The following is a 14,995-nucleotide window of genomic DNA, read 5'->3' on the forward strand; positions in this document are numbered from 1 at the left end:
TTACTTAATCTTTTAAAAGTGGATGAAACGTCTGCGTTTTTATTGTATAAAGATGCTCAACGGGGAGAAGATGAGAGTGAAGATGAATGTTTAAAATTGGGTTGTTACGATTACATGTAATAAGCTTGTGAGTTGTGTTAAGTAATTTTGAATAAAGACACTTAAAGTGAAATATTGCTTCGTTGTTGTTCTCTTCGATTTTTCTATATTTTCCTGAAAACTCGGAAATAATGAAAAAATATTTGTCGTGTGTATTTTCCGCCTTAATTAACTAACCGCCTTTCCCGCCTAATGACTAAAAAAAGATTCGTTTCAGGTTGAGCTTTGTTGAGGATTAAAGAGTTAAAACAGTCTTTTGTTGTCTTTGTTTATTACAGTGCTCGGAATAAGAATAATCCGCACACAGTGATTTCGAAATATGTATATCACATTAAAGTCGGTTATGTTTGATGTTGATGACTGTCCACCTTTACTTACGTTAACAAGGGTTAATGCGTTTTTGGCTTTCACATCAGAGACTTAAGCCCTTGTGTAACCTCTCTTCACGGTCCGTTAGCCACAAATTATGCAAGTAGCAGTGACCGAATCTAAAACCGGAATTTGCATAAAAAAATCTACGGACCGAGCCCATTTTAAACCTCTACCTTTTTTATCAAAAACAATAGACAGCTTAAGTTTATAGAAATAATCAATTAAAACACGCCCAGAATTTACTGAAAATTCTTTATTCAAATCGTTCAACAATGAAGAACCACATTGCTCCAAAAGACGAACCCTTTCAAATACGCTCTCAAGCGAATTCACGACCGTTAGTCAGTTAATTATGCAAGCCCAAAGTTGCATACAAATTAGTTCAGCTTTGCTTGAAAAAAACCCAAGGGAGTATCTTGACGTATTAGTATATAAACAATTTTATGTAACTTAACAAGGATCAATTGAAACACGCGGCTTATAATTGTTAGCAAAAGAACCAGACAAGAGATACCGTTTTAAAAACGTTATTAATAAACAATGAATAAAAGAGTCAAATACACAGCGACTTGAAAGGAAAAGGAATAAAAATGAACCATTGGACTGACTATTACAAATCCGTTTTTCCGCTCTATTTCGAGGAATAATAAATATTCCTTCCTTCCGTGTCTACACAATTTTATTATGGCCTCTAAGCCAAGAGTTCGACTTTCTTTGTTTCTTGTGGTTTGCCTTGTTCTTTGTAGTCGGTCTTTTAGTTTTTGCTATAAAAGAGGCTTCATTTCTCCGATATCTTGACAGTTCGTACACCGTTTTTTGTTTTTGTACTGGATTGTGATAGTGATTTTTCCGGAATTATCCACTTCACTTTCGTAAACGACGACTTTCACTTTAGGTTGAAGTTTCGCCTCTTGTAAATACTGTCTTCGCTGTATGTGGTCTAACTGATGAACATCCGCGAGATGGTTAGCTAATCTGACAAGGTACTTCGCCCCGCACGATGGAATCGGACAGTTTCTGCAAACTATCTTGTAAACCATGTTGACAGTTTGGTGACTGAACACAAATCACATCTTTTTCGCAAATAGTCATGTTATATAGAGTGTCAGAAAAGGTCAAACACAGGCCAGAAAGGCCATAACCAGGCCGGAAAGGCCAAAACCACGCCAAAAGGGACAAAAGGAGACAAACGGGCCATTTGTAGTTATGTTTTTTTTTCTCAGACACACGCGTGGGTGTCGCGCGTCGCTAGTCACGCAACAGATCTCAATTTTGGAATCATCACATTTATTTAAAAGTGTCATCGCAAATAACAATGTCTAATTAAAAAGTGTTGATCTTGCTTTAGTAATTCGTATTTCAAATTTCAGATTTCGTATTTATTGTATAAGTTTACTATTATTGTTATTATTTTCAAGTCATCAATAAACACACTTAAAGCTTGGTTGTTTACAGTTTTATTGAAATGCAACAATACAAAGGTCCAGGAAATAAAAAAATTCCACAACATTCATAGTAGGTTTAGTCTTGATCTTGTGGAATGGGCTGCTTTTCGTATAATCGATTGAGTAAGAAATTTCGCTTATCGATAGCAAGTTCCGTCGATTCCAACCAATCAAATCCTTCTGTGTCTTTAACCTCTTTTTGAGTTTCCATCACTTTTTTGAAGGTGGGATCTTTTTTCATTGCACGCATCCACTGTAGATTCTCTAAGAGCACTTTTCTCAGCTCTTTTCTGTAAACAGGAACGAGAGTGTTCACGGCTTTACTACGAGCCACGTTTTCTGAATCTCCGTTTTCTTGGTATTGATTGATCAAAGCGTTAAGCTGGGTCTCGTGGCGGTTCTCAATCTCCCCTTCATCAAGAATGCGTGACCACGGCCCTAAGTTTTCTGTTTCTTCTTCTTCTCTTGAAGACTCTGTTCCTTGACTAGAGACTTCGCTTTCTTGGGAGAAATCGCTTTCTTCATTGTCTTCATAATTTCCAGCACCTTGTTGCAGGTAAAAGGTATAGTTTGTGCTCGTCATCTTTGGTTTGAACCGCACGCGTTCTGGCAGGAAACTAAACTTCAAAAACTAACGCGTCTCTTTTAAAGAAAATCGGTGAAGGTGGGGTTACTAAGCGTTCTTCTTCATAAATAATAAAAAGATCAGACGGGCCATAACCAGGCCAAATACAGGCCAGAAAGGCCATAACCAGGCCTGAAAGGCCAAAATCACGCCAAAAGGGACAAAAGGAGTCAAACGGGCCATTTCTAGTCAGGTGTCTTTATTTTTTCTCAGACAAACGCGTGGGTGTCGCGCGTCGCTAATTCCCTTGTTCCGTTCAGGGTTTTAAAACAGGTCGCTAATAGTTTCCGATACTCTATTTCAATATCACTATTCCACACTTTTCCGAGGGTGTTTGGGGTTCCAACAGTAAACTTTCTAGCCATATTGTTAAGGAACTGACGGTCTGAGAATCGAAGTGGACGAAGATTTCGCATAAAATAGCTTGCGTGTAGCCGGTTCAGGTATTGTTATAGACACTGAACAATACATCTGGGACTACCCAATCATGGGTATGACTTATTGTTTGTCAAACAAAAGACACACGAGATAATTCACATGCAAATGTTAGAGCTCGAGTCAAACATTTGTTAAACATAATTAGTGACTAATGCGGTGTAAAGATGAATAAAACTTTATTTCACTCAAAAACTTTAAAAATCTTTTAAAGGATCTCAAGACAGCTCTATTTCCACACAGACGGTAATGCAATATATTTAATTAGAACAAACAGGAAGATCTTGGTTCCTTATAATGTTAAGCATAGCAATACATTTTGATCTGCGTACATCTTGTGCAAAAGCTCTAGAATAAGAAGATAACTGTTTTTCTCTTTCTATCTCTTCATGTTCTTCGGGGCTGATGACATAACCTTCAAAAGGTACGTGTTCGCCTTCAATATGTCTTTCATACAAAACCTTCAACACTCGGAAACTTTCGGGATGATGGCCGTCATCACTTGCGTACTTGAAATACGCCTGACGCAGCAAATCATGTTTCTCTAAACAAAGTGTAGGATCTGAGTCGTCTCGAGAGTCTTCTTTGATTTTTTGGACATAAAACTTGTAAGATTCCCATACTTCGTCCATCCATTCTCTGTATCTAATACCGTGAAATATTTTAGGACTTCCTAGACTGTTGAATCCGTTGTCACACATTAAAAATCCTTCCTCCTATTTGCGTGCTGGCGCTGGCGCTGAATAAGTCCTTTCTGTTTAACCTCTTGGCGATGAGTTTCAAACATCTCCTTTATTTCTCTATAAGGATGGAATCTTGTGAACCGTGGCTGAGATGAATATGAGAGCTGCTCCTTGGTAGCATGCGATATTGGCTGGTCTATCCACATGAAAAAGTTACACTCTTTTTTGTGGCACGTCAGAAACATGCGATCCTTGCTCCAGGGTTGTTTCCTTTTTCTCAATGCTAGCTTGTTAGAACAATCACAGACCAACTGAGCTGCATATTTTTTCACATCAGAGTGTGTTTGATGCGCGATACGCTCTATGTCCTCTTCCCATTCTGAAGCAGGGGCAAACATAAAGCACATTTTCTCGGGACAGTACACATAGCAAAATCCTTGCGCTTTTTCTACCATTTCCAACGTTGAGCGGGAATGAAACGGGCAGAACTGACCGCGTAAGGAACTCGCTTTATCTTCTGTCAACAGAGGTGTATCCGCCGATTCGACTTGCATATTTGGAACCATCCTTGCGGAATATAGCAGCGATAAAATAATGATTCTTTACTCTAGTTGAATGATGCACTTGGCCGCTATTGCACTTTTATACACTTAAGGACAATGACTATAGGCTATGACATCATGTATCCAAAAATAACTTTAAAAACCTGTCAAACCGGTGATACCGACCATGGCTGCCACAAGATAAAAATAGAGCATGACATCATTGATAAACCTGTCAAACCAGTTCATAACCTGTCGGTGAGGCTAAAATAAAATATGACGTCATCATCCTATAATGAGTGATCACGACAATAGACGATGACGTCATCGTCGTTAATTTATTCCCCGCATATTAATGAGATTTCCCCGCAAAAATCCGGCCTAACTGGTGCCGGGAAATTACACCCCTTGTGTCCCGACGCATGCCCCCTTGTCTCTATTTTTAACTTATGATGTCATCGTTTTTGATGACATCATCCTCTAGGCTATTATTTACTCATCCTCCTTTCCTCCCGGTTCCTGAACCCCCAATTCCCTACTACTCACATACAAGGTTTACACAATCTACCGGACATTTTTACTAATAACAACCCACCTTCTACTGCAATAAACAAAGAATATCTCACTCACATCGTGCGTGTTAACACAAAGATAATAGATGATAATTGGAATTTACTACTATACAAAGAAGCCTACCATATCAAGCGTTCCGAACCATCTTTGAACAATGGTTCAAAAGCAAGCAGAGAACTATGTCTATTCTCCTGACATTAACGTCTTGTTTTGTATTTTCATGTGCATGTTTTAAATTGCTAATTTACCATCTTTCAGTATTTAAATTATAGCTACTTGTTGTCACCTTAGTCTGAAGATGATATAGTATCATATCGAAATATAACAATTAAGTACACCAACGTTTCCTTGCATTTGTTGTCCATATCATTGACACAATGCATTTACTCGGAATTACATTCTCGTTTAATAGTGAACTTTGATTGTGATTTATTTAGACTTTTCATCCAGTCGATAGAGTTTGTATCCTAAAGAATAAATTTTATTCTTTTGGATACAAACTCTACCGGCTGGATGAAAAATCTGAATAAATCACAATCAAAGTTCACTATTAAACAAGAACTGTCACGAGATTTCATGTAGATGTTTTAAAATATTTTGGCACCCAGCAGATTGCAGCCAGAACCCGCCGTGTGCACAGTCCGAGTGGCTGATCCAGGGGGAGGGTTTTACGACTTGTTTGACACTTAAATTCTCGCATCGAAAGGATGGCACATCACCCTTCAATTGCTTGATTTTTTTTAAAGCCATGCAAGTGAACTAAATTCTAAGTATATTCAAAAATGTATTTTTCTCTTTTTTTGCGGGGCGGGGGGGGGAGGGGGTACCTTCTTGTGGTCTGCTCGTCTCTGCTCGTTAAGCACTATATTCTTCGATGTCGTTCACACGGGACAGGTAGACTACAATCAAGGCACAAGGTCTTTTGGAAAATCTGATGACCTTCGGATTCATGTTCACCTATCAAATTACGAAGAATGACCTATAGAAGCAATCAAACCTGTTGCAGTCAAGCTTCAAAAGAAAGACCAGGATGTCTTCCAAGCTTATTCTATGGTTGACGACACTATTAAAGCAGTTGACAGGGTGAGGTCAAACAGAAGAGGAATGCCATGAATGGTTTGAAGACGCCTCTAGACTGGCTGACAAGATTGGTGCTACAGTCTCAGTGCCAAGAATCACTGGGAGACAGGCACTTAGAAACAATGCACCTAGCGTAAACCCGGAATTGCCATACATTTTATAGATCATTTGTTGGAAGACAAATATTCAAGATTCAGTTAACACAACAGAGCTGGAGTGGAAATCTATGTCTTGCGAGCCTCCATCTGCCGTGGTGAAGCATGACAGTCTTCGTAACTTAACAGAAAAGCTACAGGTTTAGCGAAAGAACTTACCTACACCGTCCGCACTTTTACTATGAGTTAAAGGAATGGCAATACTTTTGAAAACAGCGCACACCAAATTTACCACTACTGGGAAATCTTATCAAGTGTGCAAAACATGCTGACGAGGACAAATATCCGAACATACGAGTTTTGCTTATAATTGGGTGCACACTCCCTGTTAGTTCTGCAAAGGCTGAGCATTCATTCTCCGGCTTGCAAAGAATCAAATCACATCTCAGAAACAGGATGTCTGAGGAGCGGTTGTCAGGACCTGCACTCATGCACTTGCATCAAAACCTTAACATTGATATTGACGACATCTGTACAACCTTTGTTACCAAGCACAAAAGGAGGATGTTCCAAGGGTACATCCTTCATGAGTAAAATTCGTTTACACGGTAAGGGGCCAGGAAAATGACGTTAAATTGATTATAACGTGTAACCGCGAGTGGGGGAGGAGGGAGGGGGGACACGGAGGGAGGGGGGATAAGTAATTTGCCGCAAAAAAGTTTCAACAGTGTTTCTGAATCAAAGTTTGCCCCCCCCCCCCCCCCCCCCGCCCCCACCAACGCCTTTTAAATGACATTTATTCTGTTGGAAATTACAAATAATAAAACTATTTTCTATCCTAACAAACAGGGCCTACCCAAATTAATATACTGCCTGCACTTATTTCCTTTAAAACAAGGAGCCTAAATGCTTAAAAATCAAGTGAATAACAATACCTTTTGAGACCTGTTTCTGAGTTCCGACAGCGTCGCATTTTCTTTGTCAATCTTTTCAAAGTTAAGGTTATTACGCTGTAAAAAATGGAAGTAAATTCGATGAGACGTTATAATCATAATTTTCAGTTGACACCTGATCGGCTACTTTTGCCATAATTCATCGGCAAACATGACCGCTCGAGGGTCTCCTAGATCTCTAGTGCGAATCGGCCCTCAGCCACCCGGACGGAATGAAAGGCACCTATATTTATAGCATTACAACGGAGCTGGCGGTGAGTCTCTTTGTACCTCAGGGTTCTCGAGTACATCGATACTCGATTGTTGCATGACATGGTCTTTGAAACGGTTTTGCGGTAAAAGTAGGGGTAAAATGGCGTAAATTAAAGTGTATGCAGTTCATTTTAAAGTTCTCTTGTGTTCTCTCTCAACTACTGCAATCAGATAAGAATTATAAGGCATATACATATATACTAAGACTTTCTTTCACAAATTGTGTTAACCAGTCGCTGCTTGGGCAGGAAGTGAGTTGTTGAGCATCCTATGTCTCATACTGTGGAAGTATAAAACGTAGGAATGCTAGTCATATCATTTTTTGCGGGGGAGGGGGGGGGGGCAAGGCACGTTTTGTGTTAGGACTTTTTTGGGAATTCAGTGCTGCCTTTCATTATGAAAACAACCTTATTACATCCGGGAATGTTTATGCTGCAATGAAAGAGCCAAAGGATACTGCTAATCCTTGATCACACCACGTGATCGCTTCTTCAAACAGATTCAGCTCCACACGAGCACTTGCTACTAAAAAACATATATGATAACTTGATTTATTTTTAAGTCAAGCTAGTTTACCTCAAAATTTCGTTTCTATGTTTGCACACGTGTGTCATGATCATGACACTTGAGGGTGATGAGAACGGATCGCCATTTTGCAATACAGTTAAACGCCACTTTATGAACACCCGCTTCACAAAGAGAGCATATATTTTCTTAAATGATGAAACCCGCTTAATACGAACACAGGGGCGACGCGAACACTTCATACAACAAAAAGGTTAATTGTTATCATGAGGTTTATGCCATGCGCAATGTCAGACATCTGCATGTGTGATATAAGTCGGGAGGTCCAAAGAAAATAACATGTTTCTGTTCAATAGTTAACTGAATAGATTTTGCGCACGTTGCAGATCCGATGTGTGGCATTACCCCGTTCTTTTCATTGAAACATATAAAAAAAACGCATATATGCAAGGTAGCATCATTCACCTCTGTAACACAGACAACTAGTTCTAAAAAAAAACGAATGGATTTTGTATAAATTCGCGGCTCGTTGACCTATCTAGTGTAAAAGAGTCATGATCCATATATTTTGCAAAACATTGTTAATCGCCCTGACTTTAGAGATTGTATCGGAAGTAACTATGGTAGATATCGCGGCGGTAGATTGCTGCAGTTAACTCATTACTTTCTTTAAACTACTACGTCTAGAATTTTACGACATCTAACCTCTAATGATTGCTTTCACATAAGATGGTTGTAATCCAGTAGCAACTATTGCATCACTAAGTGAATCCAGATAATTCCCTACAAATTATAGAAAGATAAATAAATTCATTTACCCTCAGGCTGACGCACCTAGCCAGACCTCTAGCATTCTCGGAGACGCGAGGGAAGCTAGTTGGTGCGGGTCGTAGTAAAAATCCGGTTAAAATCGGCGCGAAAAACGTTTTCAAGAACAAGCGAAAGAGCGCTCCTTGGAACTACTTCGTTCCAGGGCCATCTCCAAATGGCTCTCTGATTTAGTGAAAAACTGTCCCCTGTATTATTATTCTCAATCGGTAGGCAGCAAGTCTCGACATATATTTAAAATTAATTTAGTTTAGAGAGTACATCGAGCTGTTTTCAGACTTACTAGCTGTGATGTATTTTCAAAAGTGCAGAGAGTCGTCAACAATTACTCTAACAAGTAGGATAGATTCGTGTTGTGGTTATTCAACAGTAACTAAATAAATGCTGAATAAATAAGGAAATTGAAATAAAACCTCTCACCTAAACGGAAGTGCGCTGCCGCCCTATTGCAATACAGTTTGGCTTTCAGTTCTTCATCTTTGCAGTTCACTTTAATTCCTTCCGTGTAAAAGTTGACGGCGTTTCGGAAATTCCTTTTCCCGTATTCATCATTACCGTCATTCTTGAAAACCTCTGCTATTGCTACAATGAAGCAAATTGAAAGATCTTTGATACCGGGAGTACTGTGAGATACCTGGCAAACTCCAAGATTGTCTCGCGGTGCTGTGAAGTGTTTTGTGGTCAAGGTTTGTTGTGCTGTGTTTTGCGTACGGTATTGCATGATATACTTTGTTTTGTTGTGTCATGTTTTGTTGTCTTGTTACAAGTATTTCGTTGTTGTATTTGTCTGTTTGTGCTGGGTTTTGTATTGTTGTTTTAAGCTGTTGTGTTTTGTTGTGGCGCGCTCGTTTTGTTGTGCTTTTCTGTTCGTCGTTGAGTTGAGTGATGAGTCTGTAAGGATATGGCGAGTTGTGTGTCATCCTTTTACAGTCAACCCAGGTCACGCGTAATAATAATAATAATAATAATAATAATAATAATAATAATAATAATAATAATAATAACAACAACAATAATAATAATAATAATAATAACAACAATAATAATAATAATAATAATAATAACAATAATAATAATAATAATAATAATAATCGACTATTTATACAGGATAACCCTTCAGTATAGAATACTGTTATCAACGGGGTCCTGTGAACGATATTTTTAAAATTTGAACGGAGTTTTGCAATTTACATGTCAGTTTTGAAAATCGCCAACGAGATTTCAGAGTTCCCGTATAAATTTCCCAAGCTTATTGACGATCAGTAAAGCTATGAATTTTTCTTTACATTGCAAAATTGAATATTTCAAGAATAATTATTGTTTCCCAAGTATTTTGAATCTTTTTTTTCAGTTAATGCGTCTTTTTCGGAACGATTTCCAGAGAAATGTCCAACATTCCATTCACACGTCCGACATTACAAAGAGAAATTCGAATGTTCATTTCATTCTTGGAAATACTGTTCACGCGTGACCTGGATTGAATGTAAAGGGAACCTCTACTTCGAAAACAAATGGACGGTAAATTGTCGAGAATAGTCTCTAAATTTTAGTTTAAGAAGTAGAAACTGACATTAAAGTGTGCGTAAAATTAGATATGATTGTCGCCTATTTTCGCTTTTGAATTTCCCAGACGCGGCCATCTTGGATTTCATGACTAAATACGGTTGCTCAATTGTTTCACACCAAAGAACTTCTGCTTACTGACAATAGCGGCAACCGTATAACGACATAAAATCCAAAATGGCGGCGCCCGGGAAATTTAAAAGTGAAAATAGGCGACAATCTAAAATTTAGAATTTGGGCACTATTTTCAAGAATTTACCGTCCACTTGTTTTCGGAGCAGTGGTTCTCTTTAAGTAAACATTCCCTGTACTATTTTCCAGCAGGCACTGTACACTCAGTAGCCTGACGTAAAGAGACGATACTAATGAGGGGAGCAGCCTGCGAGCAAGCTCTTCATTATAGGCCAGCCGCGAGAGGATATAGCGCGCGAGCTGGGGCGGGGGCTCGCCGCTCACGCTATATCGTCTCGCAGCTGAGCTATAATGAAAAGTACAAAATATTAACGGCAGACTGATCCCAACGGCGGAGGTGACGAGCTTGATAGAACAAACAACAAAAGCTAGAATAACTGAAATATATTTGTTTTTTTTAAAAAAACAAATTTTTTTGCCCGATATATATGAAAAGCTTGCTCATAGGCTTTAAGGGGAGGTGAAGAGGACTATATCCGGAAGGGTTTTATTATAACCACACTAGAGGATTAGAGAGGGCAGGGAGGGTGTTTATAAGTAAGAAAAAGTGGCTTTTACTACACCATTATCTATTAGCTATCACCCATGGACTAAACTAAGCATTTTTGTAACATTTAATGTTAGTGATAAACGAACAAGTGAGAGAAATGACTCTTTACCTCTCAAAGAGTCATCATCAAAATCCATGGTCTCCTCACCAGCTGGTGTGACGTCACTTCCAGGTTTGGCTTTGACTTCGCTGCTTGCCATGGATGCTGGGAAAACGAATATTGTATGTTTAGGTTAAATAATCAGTGATACATGGACTTATTGTCAACTGTAAGTTAGATACTGGACAAAGACAGTACAGAATGAATTAAATTTCACTGTGTCCACTCAAACCTTGTCATTACGAACAGCATTGCTTATTGTACAGGTACAGAAATGTCCAAATAGAATAACGAACTCTTACTAACTATAATATAATGGCATCACTTTTCATCTCATAATAAATAAGTAAATATATAAATAAATACCAACAAACAAACAAGCAAACAGCAACAACAGCAAATAAACAAAACATCCACAGAAAGTTTCTAACCAATCTGGCGGATCACAGTTAGGGGAGGAGAAGGAAGGGTTGACAGTTAAGAGGCGTTTGCTGTATCTTCATCCATGCACTTAACTCAGTTCTCTTACAACTGTGAAGATTAACATTGAACAGTTTTTCAGTCTAACAACGACTTCTGGTAAGAGAATAACAAGAATCCTCACCTTTCGAAGTGTCATCATCATACTTCAAAGTCTCCTCACCAGCTGGTGTGACAACATTTTCAGTTTTGGCTTTCTTTTCAGTGCTTGTCATGGATGCTGGAAGATAAAATATTTAAATTTAATCAGTATACTCAGCTTATAAGTGTAACTGCAAAATTTATATTGTTAAATTTTCCATAGAAGTGCTCTTTACATATGAAAAAGGATAATAGAAAATATATAAAATATCGCAGACAACAATAATTATAAAAACTTAAGATAAATGAAATTGTAAAACTGTACTCCATCAATTAAATGCTACGTTAAAGTGGTGTGTCTTTAAAAGCTTCTTAACGTAAAGCAGAACAGATTTCTGGTCCAAAAACGACTTCTGCTACGATAATAACATGAATTCTCACCTTTCGAAGTGTCATTATCAAAATCCAAAGTCTCCTCACCAGCTGGTGTGACGTCACTTTCAGTTTTGGCTTTGCTTTCACTGCTTGCTATGGATGCTACGATATGCCATCGAAAATTTAATCAGTACTATAAGATTACAGCGGCGTCAGCTGATCAAAACGCGGAACTGGATTTGTTTTAGCCATTGACTGAGAGCTTGAAGCCTCAATGTTTGCGTAAACGTTAAAAGAACAATTGTTAGAAATAAATAAAAAGAAAAAGGAAAACGATAAAACATTATAACAACAATCAATCAAACAAACATGCAAATAAAAACAGCAACAAACAAACAACACCAAAACCTGGAAAGAGTTTGGCGGACCTACGTAGGCGTTTATTGTAACTTCATCCATGCACTTAACCCAGTTCTCTTACAAATGAGATGATTAAAATTGAACAGTTTCCCCCTCCGACGACTTCTGGTAAGAGAATAACATCAATCCTCACCTTTCGCAGTGTCATCATCAAAATGCAAAGTCTCCGCACCAGCTGGTGTGACGTCACCTCCAGGTTTGGCTTTGACTTCGCTGCTTGCCATGGATGCTGGGAAAACAAATATTTTTATGTTTAGCTTAAATAATTACCGATACATGGACTTATTGTCAACCGTAAGTTACCTACTGAACAAAGTCAAACTGTACAGTACTGAGCTGAAGTTTTACATTTCCCTTTGTCCTCTCAAACCTTGTCATTACGAACAGCATTGCATATTGCACAGCAATATCGAAGAAGAATTACAAATTGTTACTAAGTATTGAGCAAACACTTTTCATCCCATAATAAATAACTACATAAATAAATGAAGCCAACAAATAAACCATTAAAAACAAACTAACAAGCAAACAACAACAACAATAAACGAGCTAAACCAAAAGTTAACAGTTAAGAGTTAAGAGGCGTTTGCTGTATCTTCATCCATGCACTTAACTCAGTCCTCTTTCAACTGTGAAGATTAACATTGAACAGTTTTCCAGTCTAACAACGAGTCAGACAATAACATGGTGTCTCACCTTTCGAAGTGTCATCATCAAGATTCAAATTCTCCTCACCAGCTGGTGTGATGTCACCTTTACTTTTGGCTTTGCTTTCACTGCTTGCCATGGATGCTGGGAAATGAAAACAGATATTTAATCAGCGCGGTAAGGTTATACCGGTAAAGTAACGTAGATGCTTACTGTTCCTGGAGACACTCTGCAATATTGCAGTTAGAACGTTTTGCCAACAACAAAGTGCATAAATAATATTGATAATAATTGTAATAATGATAATATTAAAATTTATATTGCGCAACTTTCCATATAAGATGATCAAGTGCACTTTACATGTGTGAAAGGATAGCAGTAAATAGATATATAATCGCAGATTATAATAATTATTAATACTTAAACTGAGAAAAAGAAGTTGTAAAATTGTGCTCAATCAATTATATGCTACGTTAATGTAGTGTCTTTAAAAGCTTCTTAACGTAAAGCAGAACGGTTTTCTGTTCTAAAAACGACTTCTGTTACGATAATGACATGAATCCTCACCTTTCGAAGTGTCATCATCAAAATGCAAAGTCTCCTCACCAGCTAGTGTGACGTCACTTTCAGGTTTGGCTTTGTTTTCATTGCTTGCCATGGATGCTGGGGAAAATGCAATCGAATAGTTAATCAGTAATCTAAGATTAAAACGGCGGCGGCTGATCAAAACCCGGAACTGGATTTGTTTTAGCCATTGACTGAGCTTGAAGCCTCAATGTTTGGGTGAACGTTAAACGAACAATTGTTAAAAATAAATAAAAGAAAAAATAAAACGATAAAACTTTATAAAGCAAACAAACATGCAAATAAAAACAGCAACAAACAAACAACACCGAAAACCGGAAAGAGTTTTTAACCAGTTCTGGCGAATCTACGAAGGCGTTTGCTGTATCTTCATCCATGCACTTAACCCAGTTCTCTTTCAACTGTAAAGATTAACACAGAACAGTTTTCCAGCGTAACAACGACTTCTGTTAACGGAATAACATGAACCCTCACCTTTCGAAGTGTCATCATCAAAATCCAAAGTCTCCTCACCAGCTGGTGTGACGTCACTTGCAGTTTTGGCTTTGCTTTCACTGCTTGCCATGGATGCTGGGAAATCAAATATTTAATCAGTATACTCAGCTTATAAAGTGTAAATGCAACTTAGATGCTAAACCATGCCTAGACACACAGTATAACAATGAGGTGAACTTTTAATTTTTAGTTATATATAACCAAACCTTATCTCCAGCAATATTACATTAACAGACACAGTGTCGAAGCATAATGACAATTTATCTGTGGGCGAAATAAAACAGGCTGACGAAACGGGGGCGTTTCCTCTTTCTTCGCCCATGCACTAAACTCAGTTCTCTTACAACTGTGAAGAATAACATTGAACGGTTTTCAGGTGTGATAACGACTTCAAGTAAGAGAATAACATGAATCCTCACCTTTCGAAGTGTCATTATCAAGCTTCAAATTCTCCTCACCAGCTGGTGTGACATCACTTTCGGTTTTGGCTTCGCTTTCACTGCTTACCATGGATGCTGGGAAATGTATCAAAATATTTAATCAGTTTACTAAGTTTATGCCGGTGAAGTGTAAACTGTAACGCAGATGCTAAACTGTTTCTGGATACATTCTACAATATTGCCAGCAATTAAGTGTGTAAGCGCAAAGCCACTTCGGAGAATATTGATAATTTACTTCTTTCTACTTTTTTTTTTTTCGACTGATTTTCATTCGTTTCCATCCAAAGTGAGACCACGTAGTCGTCTTCTAACCTCAGATACTTGACGCTACCAGACGCTACTTTCAAGTAAAAGCGTTTCACGGACAACACTTGATAGCTGTAAAAATATCTTTCACCGAGCTTTTCCTGTTTTCATTGTTATTTAAAATGTTATGTTTTTTGGAACATATAAAAGCGAATTCGAGGTTTCGAATTTAGAATTTACACAGGAGATAGGCCTGGTTTGTGGCCAAAACACTAGCCTGTAGAACAAGCTAATTACGCGCTCACTCATAAAG

General features: G+C 38.1%; 1 protein-coding gene across 1 annotated transcript in view; it reads right to left on the bottom strand.

Moving 5' to 3' along the window:
* Positions 1-14,995, bottom strand: part of LOC146468126 (uncharacterized) — a 41,697-nt gene that overhangs the window by 15,338 nt on the left and 11,364 nt on the right. Inside the window, exons 13-24 of the mRNA XM_085125142.1 lie at positions 14,416-14,511; positions 13,976-14,071; positions 13,484-13,579; positions 12,965-13,060; positions 12,402-12,497; positions 11,915-12,010; positions 11,517-11,612; positions 10,922-11,017; positions 8,928-9,089; positions 8,385-8,462; positions 7,612-7,679; positions 6,885-6,935 (exon numbers count right to left, since the gene is read on the bottom strand). Coding sequence (XP_084981268.1) covers positions 6,885-6,935; positions 7,612-7,679; positions 8,385-8,462; positions 8,928-9,089; positions 10,922-11,017; positions 11,517-11,612; positions 11,915-12,010; positions 12,402-12,497; positions 12,965-13,060; positions 13,484-13,579; positions 13,976-14,071; positions 14,416-14,511 — 1,127 coding nt within the window. The remainder of the gene's footprint in view (positions 1-6,884; positions 6,936-7,611; positions 7,680-8,384; positions 8,463-8,927; positions 9,090-10,921; positions 11,018-11,516; positions 11,613-11,914; positions 12,011-12,401; positions 12,498-12,964; positions 13,061-13,483; positions 13,580-13,975; positions 14,072-14,415; positions 14,512-14,995) is intronic.

This window comes from Pavona decussata, unplaced genomic scaffold (genome assembly GCF_977016875.1).
Source record: "Pavona decussata unplaced genomic scaffold, jaPavDecu1.1 SCAFFOLD_133, whole genome shotgun sequence".
Lineage (NCBI taxonomy): Eukaryota > Metazoa > Cnidaria > Anthozoa > Scleractinia > Agariciidae > Pavona > Pavona decussata.